The sequence below is a fragment of the Mustela nivalis genome, assembly GCF_964662115.1.
Source record: "Mustela nivalis genome assembly, chromosome: 11".
Taxonomy (NCBI): domain Eukaryota; kingdom Metazoa; phylum Chordata; class Mammalia; order Carnivora; family Mustelidae; genus Mustela; species Mustela nivalis.
Window position 1 is genome coordinate 68,011,415 of NC_139030.1, and position 15,812 is coordinate 68,027,226.

Consider the following 15,812-nt stretch of genomic DNA (forward strand, 5'->3'; position numbering starts at 1 on the left):
GCCTGGTCATGAGTGATTCTTACTGTGTACTGTCCGCTCTCTCCTATGATGAAAGTCCATTTTTAAAAGTAAACTTTAGAACTGATGGGAAGTGCTTCCGGTGATTGCAAATGTCATTCAAACAGGCCCTTTCTTGCTGAGGGCCAAGAGAGCTGAACCAAATGTTACAGACATCTGACTCAGGTGCCCAGTGGAAAGAGGGACAGTGCCAAGGACCATGGAGGGCCAAGAACGGAAGGCACCCTTGAAGAAGTGGGTGGAAACTGAGATAGACTGGCCAAGTGTAACAGAGCAGAGTGGGGTCCTGGCCCTCACCTGTGGACATGTGGGCCAGGGGTTCCCTGTCGTGACATGGTCTGCACCAACAGTACATCTCTATGGCAAAAACCTGAACTTGGCCTCCTGTCTTTACTATTCCCAAGGATGGGTTCCAGGCTGAGTGCAGGTCTACACTCAAGGGCAAGTGGGGAGTGTCTATGTGTGTGTAGGGGTCTCTTTGGGACCATCAAACAGGGTCTTCGTTAGGCACTGAGCACAAAGGGCAAGGCTGAGGAACAGCATCACATTAAAATGAAGGGCCTGTCAGTGACACATGGTGTCTTGCTATGTCGAAACTGTGATGGGGAGGCAGACATGTGACAGGCATGTGGTGTGGATAGAGGGCTTGCTGTGCAGCAGGCTCACCCAGGCCTGCTACGGCGGTGCACGGGTGACCGTGACCTTTCCCCGGGGCTGGCTCCCACCTTGTGGAGGGAAGACATGAGCCCAGCCCCGAAATGCAGCCAGGAGGCTTGTCCATGGCGTGCTGTCCTCCGGTTCTGAAGGTGTGCTTGTGCACATGCATGTGCGTGAAACAAGGTAGGATGATGGGAAGGGAACACAGATACCAGCAGGAGAAGAGCTACAAGCACGAGAAGAAAGGCTCTGCAGTCTTTAGAACAAGTGGGTCAGGTCTCTCTCTCAGAAGCTGTGTCAGCTCCATCCCATGAGTACCAAACTTGGGTCTTTTTCTGTGCCTCCTACTGAAGGACAGGCTCCCTGGGGTGGGGGTGGGGGTGGCAGGTGGGTCTGGGCAGGAGGCGGACACAGGACTGAAGCCCATCCTCAGGGGCTTAGGCTGCAGGCAGAGCCTGTGGCCCACCAAGGACGCAGCCATGATGGCCTGAGAGCACGGTGTGCGAGCACTCACCAGCATGCCACGGAGGGGAAGGCGGCCCCGGATCCGGAAGTGGCTGCTGCCTGTGACCCCTTTGCTTGTGTACAACAGCATATCTGAGAACTGAGATGGGTGGCTTTATTACACAGAAGTTTAAAAATAAGGGACAAGTTTCAATGTTTAGTAGTCACTGGTTTCAGCTTAGGTTTGTGATCTCAGGGTCAGGAGGTGGAGCCCCATGCTGGCTTCTGTGCTCAGGCTGGTGTCTGCTCAAGTTTCTCTCTCCCTCTCCCTCTGCCCCTCCCCTCTGTGTTTCTTCTCTCAATGATTTTGGCAGGTGGTACCTAGTAACCACATGAGTCAGCAGGTCTCTCGGGCCAGCGCCCAGTGCCCACCAGCTGGAGGCAGTGGGAGTCCTGGCTGGTCTTCCGGTCACCCCTCAGCCAGGATGGCTCAGGCTGGAGCTGGTTAAGTGGCACGAGGCAGGAAGCTGATTGAGGGAACTCACTGGGAGGGCCCCGGTTCTCTGAGGCAAAGCCAGCGCTCGGTGTGGCATCCCTGCAGCAACGGGGACTTGGGCTTTGCTATCTTCTGGCTTTCTGAGGGTCCTGGCGCCCAGAAGACCCAGTGGGAAGGCCCCTCACTGGGAGTGTTTGCTGCCGGCCCTGCTCCTGTCTGACTTGGGACGGCTTGCCTGGGCCACAGCACCGGCCGCCCTAACAGAACAACACGCTTTCCACCTACCAGGAAAAACATCCTCTGCTGGAGGCCCTTCTTGGTGAGCTTGTGAAGGCAGCCCTCGCGGATGAACTCCTGTGAGAGAGAGATGAGGTCCTCTGGTGCCAGTCCCCAGCCACCTCCATGGGTGTGGTGCTAGCGGGCTGCGGGCCAGGCTGATGTCACCCTTTATGCTTTCTTGAGTGCCTCTCCGGCCCTTTGACAGCACCCTCCTGCCCAGGACCCTCCATGTGTTTCCAGCCTCTGCCCTCCCACCTGTTTCCTTTGGTCACCTGGGCCAGTCCTCAGACCGTCTGCTGAGGACCAGTGGCCCCATCTCGCCACAGGCTGGCAATGCCGAAGGCCCTCACAGAAAGGTTGCTGGGCTCCTGGAAGGCTCAGGCACAGAGATATTTGAGTTCAGCTTTGAGAAAAACTGGGCCAGAGCAGCTGGAGAACAGCAGGGAGGAGGATGGAACACCTGGTTCTCAGCAAACATTGGCCGGCAGTTAGCATCCACTACCCCCCTAGCACTGGCACAGGCAGAGAGGGTTCCCAATACCACAAGGGCTTTCCCACCTAAGGTGATGGGACACTGGTGGGGCTGAAGCTCCAGGAGGAGCCGGAAGTGCTATGTGTCCCGGGTGGTCCTTCCACAGACGGACAGGGGAGGGTTCTGCCTCTCCCCCAGGGCCTGATCGTACCCCCAGGACTTGGGGACACACCTCACACTTCACCATCCGTGCTGGAGGGCCACCGCCCAGGCCCGCACAGATATCTCTCAGGCCCCTAACTGCCCTTGCCAATGGCGGGAAGCATCAGTCCTGGTGATTCTGAAGAATTCCGGCTTGAACAATTTCCGGATACTCTGCCCATCTGTTGGTCCCTGCAGATAACTAGGAGCCTGAGCTTCACACCCTGAGAACTTGCCAGAAGACCCCAGCCCTCAAATGGACTGAGAACTTCACAGAAGCCTCATGGACGAAACGGAGATGAGGAGGGCGGGCCTGGCAGGGTGTCAGCACTGAATAGCCGGCTGGGTCTGACTCTGAGCTCGAGGCTTCTGTGGCTTCAACATCAGAGCCACCTTCCCCACCCTCTTTGGCCAAAGGAAAGACCGTAGCCCCTGGCTCTTCCTGCAGCCGCAAACCCTATTTGCGTGGGTTCCTGCCCTCACAAAGCCAGCTGACACCCCACCGAGACTCAAGCACCAGTGTGTCCCAGGCCTGTGGGTGCTCTTCCCTTGAACATCGCCCCCACCAGGCTGTGGGCCCGCCCTTGGCGGCATCTGCATTCTGCCTCATCTAGACATTTCCCAGTTCTTACTCTTTGATGCCTCATTATCAACTTTCTTCCTAGTTAACAATCCTTGTTCTCAAATTCCTCTGTTCACATAACTAGTGTGGTTTCTGTCTCTGACTGACACACATATTTAACAAGAAGACCGGGAGCCCTGGTCATGCAGCTCAGACCTTGGAGAGAGTTCAGCTAAAAAAAACTGTGGCAGTGAGAGTTTGCCTCCCAACTACTTCATGCAAGGCTCTGGGCCAAGCAGCAGACATCAGTCCTCTTGTTGCCCCAAGACCCTGTGTATCACAGAGGTGGAACAACCTGCCCAGGCCACACAGTCCACCCCGACCCCTGCTCTATGGCTACTCTCCTTACCCCTCAGTAACAATTCCCAGGGGCCACTATCTCTAATGCACTGGGAGGAGCCCTGGGAGAAACCACCTGCACCGACTGCCCTGCCAACCCCCAGGGATTCCAGCCAGCAGAGGGAAAGGAACCGGAGCAGTCCTGGCCCCCAACCAAAGCCCCAACTCCAGGAGGTCAGGACCTTTCAGTACATTGTACTATAGATCATTTCTTTGAGCTTGTGACCCTATGTTCTCTGTACCTTCTACTAAGGCTAACACAGAAACATGACTTACACAGCCACACTCTAATACATGTACGTTTGTGCTGACACAAACCTTATGCATAAGGAAACCTTATGCAGCCCTTAAACAGGGTGTCTTCTGTTGACAGTAGTAAGTTCAAAAAGGCATCAGTGACAAAGTAAGCAGTGTAGATGTAGAGCCACAGAGTAGGATTGAGAGTTCAAAAATTAAACTGGCACATCTGTGTCTATGGACAGTCCAACAAATAGCCACATAGGGAAAAAATGAGGTTGGACCCCTACCTCACCCCACACATAAATGAACTACAAAGGGGTCAAATCTAAATGTAAGAGCTGAAACACAGGACGTTTCTAGAAGAGAACACAGAGGTAAACTGTCATACTGTGGACTGGGGAGTGGTGTCTCATCTGTGACATCCAAAGCACAAGCAACCCAAGAGGTAAATTTGACTTCATAAAAATAATTTTAAAAAGCCAACCCTTGTGCGCTATAAATGATACCACAGAAAAAGTGAAACACCCCACAAAATGAGAGGACATGTCTGCAAATCCTATTCTGCTAAGCATCTGGGGTCCAGAATAGATAAAGACTCTTATACCTCAACAGCAAAAAGACAATCCAGTGAAAAGGTGGGCAAAGGGTCTGAATAGGCATTTCTCCAAAGAAGGCACATAAGTGGCTAGTGAACACATGACAAGAAACTTGACATTAGCCATGTGAGAAATGGAAATCACAACCACAATGAGATCCCATTACGTACCACCGTGATGGCTAGAAGCACAAAGATAAGATATGGAGAAACCAGAACCCTCACACGTTCCTGGGCGGAATGTGAAATTACCTGGTGACTTTGGAAAACCAGCAGTTTCTCAAAATGTGAAACACAGTTACCATGTGACCCAGCAGTTCCACTGGTAGGTATCCACCCAGGAGAACTGCAAGCACATGTTCACCCAACAACACAAACGTGCACAAATGTTCCCAGCAGCATTATTCACAATCAGCACAAAAGGGAAGCAGCCCCAGTGTGCTGCAGCAGATGGACGGAGACACAGGCTATGGTGTGTGCAAAGAATAGAGCTGATGTGGTCAGTGAAAGAAGGTACACTGACTCGAACCCAGCAAACATGGTGCTCAGAGAAAGCAGCCAGACACAAAAGGCCACACACTGATTCCCTTCAAAGAAAATGTCCAGGAGTGGCAAAGCCTCTGGATGTGGATTAGCAGTTGGCATAGAGTGGGGATGGGGTAGGGAGTGGCTTAACAGGTAGAGCTTTTCTTTTTGGGGGGATGAAAATGTCCTGGAATTACTAGTGATGATGGCACAACCTTGTGGATACACTAGAGACCACTGGACTGAGCCGTGACTTCTGCGGTCTGTGACTTGGGTCTCAATTACATGCAATGAAGTGAAAAAGAATAAGGCTGGAGGCATCACAATCCCAGAGTTCAAGCTGTACCACAAAGCTGCAGTCATCAAAACAGTGTGGTATGGCTGCAACAACAAACAGGTCAATGGAACACAATGGAAAACCCAGAAATAAACCCATGGTTATATGATCAATTAATCTCCGGCAATGGAAGCAAGAATATGCAATGGGAAAAAGGAGGTCTCTTCGACAAATGGTGTTGGGGAAATTGGACAGCCACGTGCAAAAGAATGAAACCGGACCACTTTCTCACACCACACAGAAAAATAAAAATGTATTAAAGACCTAAATGTGAGACCATAAAAATCCTAGAGGAAAATAGACTGTAACTTCTCAGGCATCAGCCTTAGCAACATCTTTCTAGCTATCTCTCTTGACGCAAAGGAAACAAAAGCAAAAATAGGCTATTGGGATCACATCAAAATAAGTTTTTGCACAACAGAGTAAACAATCAACAAAACACAAAGGTAACCTACTGAAATGGAGAAGGTATTTGCAAATGCCATGTCTGATACAGGGTTAGTGTCAAAATGTACGAAGAACTTACACATCTCAACACCCCAAAACAAAATTATCCAACAAAAATGGCCAGAAGACATGAACAGACATTTCTCTAAAGAAGACCTACAGATGGCCAACAGACACATGGAAAGATGCTCAACATCACTTGTCGTCAGGGAAATGCAAATGGAAACCACAATGAGATATTGCATCACACCTGTTAGGACGACTTTAAAACTCAAAAAGGAAAGTGTTGGTGAGGTTGTGAAGAAAAAGGAGCCCTCATGCACTGTTGGCAGGAATGCAAACTGGTGCAGCCATTCTAGAAAACAGTATGGAGGGCCCTCAAAAAATTAAAATAGAATTACCACATGATCCATTGATCACACTACTGGGCATTTACCCAAAGAAAAAGAAAACACTAATTTGAAAAGACATACACACCCCTGTGTTGGTAGCAGCATTATTTACAATAGCAAAGATGTGGAAGCATCCCAAGTATCCATCCACAGATGAATGGATAAGGAAGGTGTGGCGTACGTACAATGGAATATTATTTGGCCATAAAAAAGAATGAAATCTTGCTGTTTGCTTCAACATGGATGGATCTAGAGAGTATGGTATCAAGTGAAATATGCCAGCCAGAGAAAGACAAATACCATATGATTTCTTGTATGTGGAATTTGAGAAACAAAACAAATGAACAAAGGAAAAGAGGCAAACCAAGAAACAGACCTTGAACTATAGACAACACACGGAGGGTCTCCAGAAGGGGGTGGGTAGGGGGATGGGTGAAACAGGTGATGGTCATCAGAGCGAGCTTCTCATGATGAGCCCTGAGTCACGTACAGATGGGCTGAACCACTAGACCGCATACCTGAAACTTGGAGAACACTGTATGTAAACTACCCTGGAACTGAGGATGAAAACAAAACAATTAAACGACGATCTCAAAAAGCTTTCTCAAAGTCGCTCACCCTGCCGGGAGTGATAAGATTCTCTATGCCGACCAAGTCCCGCTGCAGCTCTGTCAGCTTCTGGAGGTTTTCCAGCCGGGCGAGGCTGTGTTGGAGAGTGGAGGTCACCTCTGTGATGGCCTGGAGGGCATCTGCGGGGAGAGACCTCTCAGTACAGGTGCCCAGGCAGGTGGGCGTGGGTGGGAACCACCCCCCGCCCCCCGCCTTAGTGATAGGAACTGGCATTTTAAAAGTTTTAATTCAGGGAATGTTCTACTCCCAACTCCTCACAGGACTGCCATTCACGGTTTTCAGCAGGTGGCCCAGCAGGTGGGGGTCCCTGCAGATGACCCGGAACTGGGACTTACTCAGCCCAAACTGATGACTAGCGGACACTCAAGCTCGGTAAAGGGAAAGAAAAGTCTTGGTAAATAACTCACATTCTGGGCACAGCTGTGTTCTTTCGGGAGAATTACCTACTGTAGTTCAAAGGCTAAATAATTTGCATCTTGGGGCGCCTGGGTGGCTCAGTGGGTTAAGCCTCTGCCTTCTGCTCGGGTCATGATCTCAGGGTCTTGGGATCGAGCCCCGCATCAGGCTCTCTGCTCAGCAGGGAACCTGCTTCCTCCTATCTCTCTGCCTGCCTCTCTGCCTACTTGTGATCTCTCTGTCAAATAAATTAAATCTTAAAAAAAAAATAATTTGCATCTTTAAAACATTTGTACTATTCTCCTTGACTGGGGATGCTCATCTTACAGTTCCAGTCTGGACAGGAGGGTTCAGAATTAGAAAGGGAAACTTATTCACATGGAACACAGAGGCCGACACTGAGGGCGGTGTTCGTGGTCCTGACCAGGCTGCACTGCGATCAGCTTGCTGGAATCGCTCAGAGAGTCTGCTGTCTTCCCACCAGGACCCCCACTGACACCGTGGCCACAGTGCCTGGTGGTCCCAAGAGGGGCCCCCTTGGCTCTGCCCCTGCAGGTTGGCTACTCCCAGTGGGGTGAGGACACCTGCCTCACGGCTTTAAGGGATAAAGTCAGGTAAGAAAGGACACGCTGTTGCAAGTTATTCCTCTATAAATGATGTGTGTGACACAGTGAACTGCTGTAAGAGCCCCAGGGATGCTCCCACAGGGCCATAGGAAGATGTCCTACCCGGGGGCAGCTCTGCGCATATTCCTGAGCTCCTGCCCCATCTGGCTTTGCCATCCTTCAGGGCCCCACTCAAGTCTGGACACGAGGTTGGGTGGAGACTTGCTTTGCTCCACTTGTCCAGCGAGGGCAGCCTCCCCTGTGCCTGCCTCAGACAGCATCCCGTTCTCCTCACTCAACCACTGCACGTGCAAGGCGTGCAGAGCCAGTAGGCTCAGTGGCCACCTGGGCTCGGACCGTCACTGTACTGGCCCTGGAAGCTGTTGGAAGCCAGGGATGCAGTTCCGACCTGGGGTTGACTGAGGCCCCTTGGCACCCCCATGCCTGGGTCTCCACAGAACCACCGTGCGGTTGGCAGATTGTCAACACACTTGGCGCCAGGCCCCTGCCAGGCACCACCCTCGGGACACACTGACCGAAAGACAAAACGACAATGCATGGCCACCTCGGCTATCCCCGGACCTAAGGGAGACACTTTTGTCCAACAGGTTCCAGCTTGAGCTTCCCCTGAGGCCTGTGCGTGGAAGAGCAGGTAGGACAGGGCCCCACTGAGCATGTCTCTCACTGGTGGCTCCCCTGGGGCTCTGTGGACAGCCTTGATAGGCCCTGTAGCAAATCCACCTAGGTGGCTGGCTTAGCAACGCTCGGGCATGCTCACTGTTTCCGCAGCACGTTTGGAAATGCGGCCTCACTGGGGTTCTGCGTTGGCCAGGTCCCGCCCAGGAGGAGCCCCCTGGGGTCAAGAGGGCTGGGCCTTCTCCCTCACTCTGGCCTCCAGCCCCCCCCCAACCCTGGCCCCCCCGACCGCCCCCAGCGCCCAGCACACAGCGGTAGGGCTTCAGACAGGCACTGTACTTCAAGTTTCCCTCAAAAGGCCTGGAAGCATTTCTAACCATTTTTGTCCTTCCCCTTAGCAGAGAGAAAACACCTGCTTTCAGGATGATGAGAAAGGAAGATGTCTTACAACCCATCGGAAAGCATCTTATCTACACCCCTTTAGGACCAGGGGAGACCAGTGAGAAGGAGAAGCTGAGTCATTGCTCATCTTCCCGTGACAGCCGTACACTTACTCGTAAAAACCTGCAGCACCAGATGAACTCAACTAGAACATCTATAGAATTCAGAGCTCAGGGTTTATGTTCCTCTGTCTCTTTAACAAAAAAAAAATGACCAAGTCCATCTAGATCAGAAACTTCTAACAGGCCATCCTGACCCAAATGGTCACTCTAGAGCCAAGGCTTGGAGGACAGAAACATTCCTGGCAGCAGGTCACTCTGAGAGTGGCCCTGCACCCCCACTATGCCGGGTTGGGGGGCCCCTCAGAGCAAGAGTTGACCTTCCAAGGTGACAGGAGTCCCTCCCTACACCACAGATGTGCAGCCCAAACAGGCTGCCCCCCGCAGCTGCCCCCAACAACCTGCTGGAGCACAGCCAGTAGCAGAGACCAGCACTGAGCACCCCAGGCCCAGCCAGGCTGATGCTGCACACCCTGTCCTCCCCACGGGCAGAGGCCCCAGCCCCGAAGCCAGCGGCTCCTGTCTGCGTGGCCGGGTGCCCCGCTCACCGTGGCAGTCAGCGTGGTCGGGATGGGCCGGCCCGTAGTGCGTGCACAGGCGGCCCAGCAGCAGGCGGTAGTGCAGCAGGCGCTGGATGGGCTTCAGCAGGAAGGCGTTGAGGGGCAGGTAGCAGACCTTCTGGAGCTCGAACTCTCTATACACTGCCTCGAGCTTCTTCAAGCGTTTGGTGGCCTTTTCCAGTTCTGTCAGGACTTCATCATGCCTTTGGAAGCAGCTGGTGAAGCCCTGTGGAGGCACAAGAGGGGGGCCAATTAGGATAGGAGCCATAGACAAGGAGGGCCACCAGATGGCCTGCCCAGTGCGGGTGTCAACCATGAGCTGGAAGTCCCTGTGGGCAGAACAGGGAAGAAGGGCTCACTTGTAGCCAGGGACTGCTCCATAGGCTGGGGACACAGGGCTTCAGCTCCCTGCCAGGACGGATGAAGGGCTGAGGCTGGAACCTGCCTCAAAGGAACCGGTGAGCGGTGCTCGGCAGAGGGAGGAAACCTCTTACCCTGGCTCTGCCCTCCCAGAGGCTGCAAGCTGCAGGCAGCAGGGTGGAGGTTCACCCCCATCACCCGAGAGGGAATCATCACTGCTAACGTCTTCACAGCCCAAGTCCAAGAACACACGTGTATGGATTCTGAGTCTTAGATATTAAACCCAACCAGTCCCTCCTTACCTCTTGGAAGGTTTTAACAGGACATCAATTTGTTTTCCTAATATTACTAAACGTAATGTCGGTGATGTGATAGCCTCAGGAAGATGGTGTGTAGTTTGATATTTTGGGATAGATGGGAATGACTAACTTACCGCCTGGCTGAGAAAACCAAAACAAGGCTCCGGGTAAGAAAGGCGGCTCTGGGCAGGGCTACCTGAAGACACAGCTGAGTGACCCTGTGGGTCCCTTGGTCTCTAGGACTGGAACAGAGCCTATGTGTAAGTCGGGAGTCTGGCTGCATCAGGCAGAAGGGGCCACAGGCCTCAGCGGGAGGTGGCAGGCAGCCTGGTAAGTGGACATGAGGGCCTGGGGGCCCAGAGACATGCAAGTGGGATGGAGTCTCTGGGCAGGATGCCTCGAGGCCGCCCCAGGATGGACACCCAGTGGGGCAGGCCTGTCCCAGGTCTGTTTAGCCAGAGGAAGACCCCTGAACAGTGAAACCACAGCTGGCCCCTTTGTTTTCAACGCCTGTGACAACTGGTCCTGATGAGAGGACATCTTGCTTCTGCCATGTTGCTGACCTTGAGTCATTCTCTTTGTACTTTCTTTGGCACTTTACCTGAGGGAGTACTATCACCTCTGAGGAAATACCCTGCATTATGAGCCAGCAGGTGTATGGACACAACTCCCAACGCTGGCCTAGACAGGATCTGCACATCCCACTGCAGGCTGCTGAGCTCAGCAAAGGAGGCAGCAGCTGCACACGGACTGGTCAGTGGGGGGCTGATGTCCCACTGCACCCTCGCGGGTGTCACTGTGAGGACTTCCAGCTCGTGGGTGAAGTAGGTGCAGTGGGACAAAGCAGGAAAAAACCGCTTTGAGGGGAACACTGTCCTGAAGGGAATGTAGTCCTGAGGGGACGCTGTGCTGAGGGGGATGCTGTCCTGAAGGATCCACCGGCATCAAGAGCATCAGCCCATAGCACCTACACCTTCTCTTGCTGTCCTGTGAGGGAGGCCCCACTGAGGGAGCTCTGTCCTGACGGTTTGCAGTCTTAATGGGAATGCAGTCCTGAGAAAAAGGGTATCCTGAGAGGAACAGAAACCTGAGGGGAATGCTAAGCTGAAGGGAATGCTGTCCTGAAGGGGGCGCAGTCCTGGGGCGAAAACTGCTCTGAGGGGAACGCTGTCCTGAAGGGAATGCGGTCCCAAGAGGAATGTTGTACTGATGGGGATGCTGTCCTGAGGAAAAACTGCTCTGAAGGGAATGTTCTGCAGGGAACTCTGTGCTGAGGGGAATGCTGTCCTGAGGGGGACACTGTGCTGAGGGGAACACTGTTCTGAGGGGAATGTTGTTCTTGGAAGAATACTGTCATGAGTGGAATGCTGTCTTTGGGGAAACACTGTTGGGACAGGGAACCTGTCCTTAGAAGAAAACTGCTCTGATGGTAAAACTGCTGAAGGGGACCTTGTACTGAGAAGAAAACTGCTCTAAAGGGAATGCTGACCCAGAGGGGATGCTATACTGGGGAGAAAACTGCTCTGAGGGAAATGCTGTCCTGAGGAAAAAACAGCTTTGAGGGGAACACTGTCCTGAAGGGAATGTTGTCCTAAGGGGAGCTGTGTTGAGGGGGATGCTGTCCTGAAGGAACGCTGTCCTGAGGAGAAAGCTGCTCTGAGAAGGATGCTACCCTGAGGAGAAAACTGCTCTGAGGGGAATGCTGTCCTGGAGGGAACTCTGTTCTGAGAGGAATTCTGTCCTGAGGGAAATGGTGTCCTAGGGAGAAAACTCCTCTGAGGGGAATGCAGTCCTGAAGGGAGTGGAATAATGTCCTGAGGGAGAGCTATCCTGCTATCCTAGCTTCCTGAGGGAGAAGCGGTCCTGAAGGAAATGCTGTCCTGAAGGGAATGTGGTCCTGAGGAGAAAATTATTCTGAGGGGCATGTTGTCCTGGAGGGAACGCTGTCCTGGAGGGGATGCTGTTGTGAGGAGAAAACTTCTCTGAGGGGAAAACTGTCCTAAAGGCAATGCTGTCCTGAGGGGAAAGCTGTCCTGGGGAGGAATGCTGCCCTGAGGAGGATGCTGTCCTGTGGGTGTCGCTGTCCTGGGGACAATGCTGAGGTTGCACTGTCAGTTGCTAGGGGTAGAGTCATCATAGCAACCCGCACTACCTTTAACTGATGCATGTTCCTGAGCAGGATGTCCCCGATTCGTTGATGACCGCCTGGGACATGGGTGTCAGAAGACCCTTCCCTGGAGTAGAAACGAACAAGTATGGTCAAAATGTTGTTAAAGCTTGTGCGCTCTACTCTGGTGGATGCTTGTGTGACAGGCTGTTCTAGTTAGAGGCAGAATGGCAGTGAGATGCTTGAGGTAGAAGGCCCATATTTGACAGAAACAGTTAACATTTGATCATTCTCTAAAAGATAGTAATCGGCAAATAAAGGAATCATCTACTTTTAACTTACATCTTTCATTCTCCTTTCTGGAATAGGATGAATAAAAGTGGCTGTTATAAGTTTATCCCTCCCCCAAGTTTAAAAAATATACTTCAATGAAACAATGGTTCTTGTGAATTAGTTTTTGAAGCTGGGAAGTTCCTGAGAACAGGGACAGGGTGGAGCTGTCCCACGTGGGGGTCCAGTGCAGGGGCCGCCCGTGTGTGAAGAGTGTTACCAGAGTGCCAGCCTCTGCTCCACCTCACGCAGGAAGCCTCTGTGGAACTCATAGATGGGGTCTATGTTGGAGAAGAGCAGGGTCATCAGGTCTGCGGGCATGGCATCCTCCTTGACCACAGCACTGCGGAACCACTGCAGGAAGAGTCAGGGTGACCGAGGGACCTTGCCCCGGAGGGTCCAAAGCCACAGGGGCACCCAGCACTGACCCAAGAGTCCCCACTGGGACAGCCCAATCAGTGCTACAGCTTATCCTCTCAGCTGACCACCCATTTTCACATTATAAGAAAACAATTCTGGGTGAAAAGCTTCAAACAGATACTCCTAGTTTTATAAAAACATTGGACGCAATATTCTGACCTTCAGTATGCTTTAAGGCAAATATATTTAACAGAACGTAAACATGTACATCTCATGAAGGCCAAGAGCTCCTTCTCAGGAGGGATCGTCCAGCTCTGGTTAGATTTAGGAGGTATTAATGAAGACAAAGTAATAAAGGATCTTGGGTTTCATACCACAGTGAGAACTTCTAAATCCTTCAGGTATGTTCGTTCTGTAGCGAGAATCTCCTTGGCTATGAAATAGGCCTCATCTGCTGCCATGCTCTGCAAGAAGCACAGAGCAAGTAAGCACATGTCTGTCAGCCACTTCACTGAGGTTCACGGCTTCCTTCTGCTCCAGTTCACACTATCACACGCTTTTCATCTATAATTCTTGACCGGATTTCCTTCTGAGTAAAAATACAAACACAGTTGGATCTCCCTCACATGTTTTTCTCATTTTTATGTTGTTCCCTTTTTTTAAAAAAAGATTTTATTTATTCATTCTGAGAGAGGCTGTGCACACACAAGGGGTGGGGCCGGGGCGGGGGAGGCAGAGGGAGAAGGAGACTTCCCGCTGAGCAGGGAGTCCGACACGGGGCTTGATTCCAGGACTCTGAGATTTCGACCTGAGCTGAAGGCAGACCTTAACCATGTGAGCTGCCCAGGCGCCCCTATGGTGATTTTTCTGAGGGGAAAAAAAAAAATCACTGTTCAAATATCAATATCTATTATTGAAGCTTATTACTGGCTTTGTGATCAAATTATTGTTCTGGTATCACTACCAGGGGTGTAGCTGGTGTAGACACAAGCATGTGTATATATGCATATATGTGACTCTAAAAGATTAAGTCTAACTTCCAAACGTCATTAAAACTGCACACATAGTCCTAATTGTGCCTCACATTAGAGCACTGGGCCAGCTAGCACACTTGGTGTGCCATCCCTAGGAATTCTCAACTCTCCATCAGGGCCTCTGCCTGATGTTCAGATGCTGGCAGCCAAGTCAGGAGCAGGAACCTAGGCCCTACCAGCCCCACAGCTCTTGGCATGCCAGCAGTGGACAGGCATCATGCTGCACCTGGGAAGGCCTGTGTCTTGGCCCCACAGGGCCCCTCCACAACCTGAACACCTCAGGGAGTTGCCTTTGTCAAAGTCCAGCTCAAAGGCCCCTCTTCTGTCCTTTCCCACCTAGTGGAGGGGTGGTTCTGTTCCATCCCTAGCATGCTCCCCTGTAGCTCCTCCACCAGGCAGAGGACCTTAGGGTTGACTGTCCCTGAGGTCACCATCCACACATCCACAGAGCACGGGCCAGTCCCAAATCGGCTCCCAAGACGTGCCCAGGAAGAGAGGTCTCTGCCCTGGAGCTGACAGTTAAGGAAGTAAAAGAAGAAGGGGTTGGGCTGGAGGCCCAGTGGTGCAGGGTAGCCACAGCCCCTAGCAGAGGAGATGGGGCAGCCTGGAGTGGGAAACAGACTGGAGGTCAAGGATGAGGGCAGGCACAAGAGATAAGTGAGCTGGTTACTGGTGGGGAAGGCAGGGGGGTCCTCCAGGGTCTCTCAGAGCACAGTGGGTGCGCTGGGTCCCCAGGACAAGGCTGGCTGCCACACGAACAGCAGCACGGGAGGCTGGGGTTCAGCAGAAGGCCTCTGCACCATCTGGGCTCCACAGCCAGGCAGGGACCCAGACACTATCTCAAGGTCAATTCTGGTGTGGGTAGAGGTCTGAGGGACAGAGAAGGCAAGGGTGGACTGTTTTTAGGCCCAAACCAAGGGAAAAAGCTGCTATCCCTAAGGTAGCAGGTTTGGGGAGGAAGGTCAAGGGGTCAGGTTTGCATGAGTCTGGGATGGACTTTAGATGTCAGCTGGAAGTTGACAAGGGAGGCTGGGCAGGAGGCTGATATTTGGGGGGCCACATCTTCCCTGTGCCCCCAGCCCCCAGGTGAAGTTTACCAGAGGCTGCAGTGTTCTTACAGTGGTGACACAGGCGCATTCCTCCTGTGTGCCTTGGAGACCACAGCTATGGCTGTGTCCCCTCCCCCATACCAGGAATATTCCACATAACCCACTCTTCCCCAATAATCAACAGCCGCTCTGTCCCAGTGGCCAGGTGAGCCTACTCTGTGTTCTCATGATGCTGGGGTCCTGCTAGCATCTTGGAGCACCCACCCCTGGTTCCTGGAGCTCCGTCCCTCTCCCCACAGAGTGACAATCCTCATGCTTTCCAGTTCTTTCTTTTTAGGCTTTGTTCTATTAAAACATGACTTTTTCAAATCCCAATTCACTTTACAAAAGTCACATCTCCTCTGGAGTTTGGTGTGCCCAGCAAGCTCTCTGGGGTCAGAGCCAGCCCCAAGAGGCTCACGTTCATGGTCAGGAGGCTCGAGGCCCCCATAATACTGCACGTCCACGTGTACGCATGCATGGTCAGCAAGCCAGCTTCCTGGCTTCCTGGCACCTCAGCCCTGAGTGTATCCTGCAGAAACAGGGTCACCCTGAGGTTCTAGACCCACTCATCTCCTGTGGGGGGTGAGGTGCCCCGAGAGAAATGCTCAGAAACACAGCCACGGCAGTGTCACTGAGGAGCTCACAACCATGTCCCAGAGACCCTCAGTTAGTGACAGGGGACACCAGGAGTGTAGTGGTCAGGTGTGCTCATGGATGACCTGTGTATCCAGGGCAAAGACAACCTCTTAGGGCACCTCTCAGGGGAGCTGCTCCCTGGGAGCCACCCAGCCGGTCGGCCAGGGAGCGAAGCGAGTTCCCTTGAGCTGGTGGCACCGTGGC

At 52.5% G+C, this 15,812-nt stretch overlaps 1 protein-coding gene across 19 annotated transcripts in view; it reads right to left on the reverse strand.

Moving 5' to 3' along the window:
* The window catches only part of FARP2 (FERM, ARH/RhoGEF and pleckstrin domain protein 2), a 112,673-nt gene that overhangs the window by 6,044 nt on the left and 90,817 nt on the right, over window positions 1-15,812 (reverse strand). For 14 of the 19 annotated variants that reach the window (XM_082689639.1, XM_082689640.1, XM_082689651.1 and 11 more), the window contains 7 exons: window positions 13,222-13,311; window positions 12,708-12,841; window positions 12,203-12,284; window positions 9,380-9,617; window positions 6,683-6,813; window positions 1,901-1,969; window positions 1,190-1,279 (listed from right to left, as the gene is read on the reverse strand). In XM_082689639.1, the coding sequence (XP_082545765.1) occupies window positions 1,190-1,279; window positions 1,901-1,969; window positions 6,683-6,813; window positions 9,380-9,617; window positions 12,203-12,284; window positions 12,708-12,841; window positions 13,222-13,311 (834 nt within the window). The remainder of the gene's footprint in view (window positions 1-1,189; window positions 1,280-1,900; window positions 1,970-6,682; window positions 6,814-9,379; window positions 9,618-12,202; window positions 12,285-12,707; window positions 12,842-13,221; window positions 13,312-15,812) is intronic. The other 5 variants (XM_082689641.1, XM_082689642.1, XM_082689643.1 and 2 more) reach the window with 1 other exon arrangement.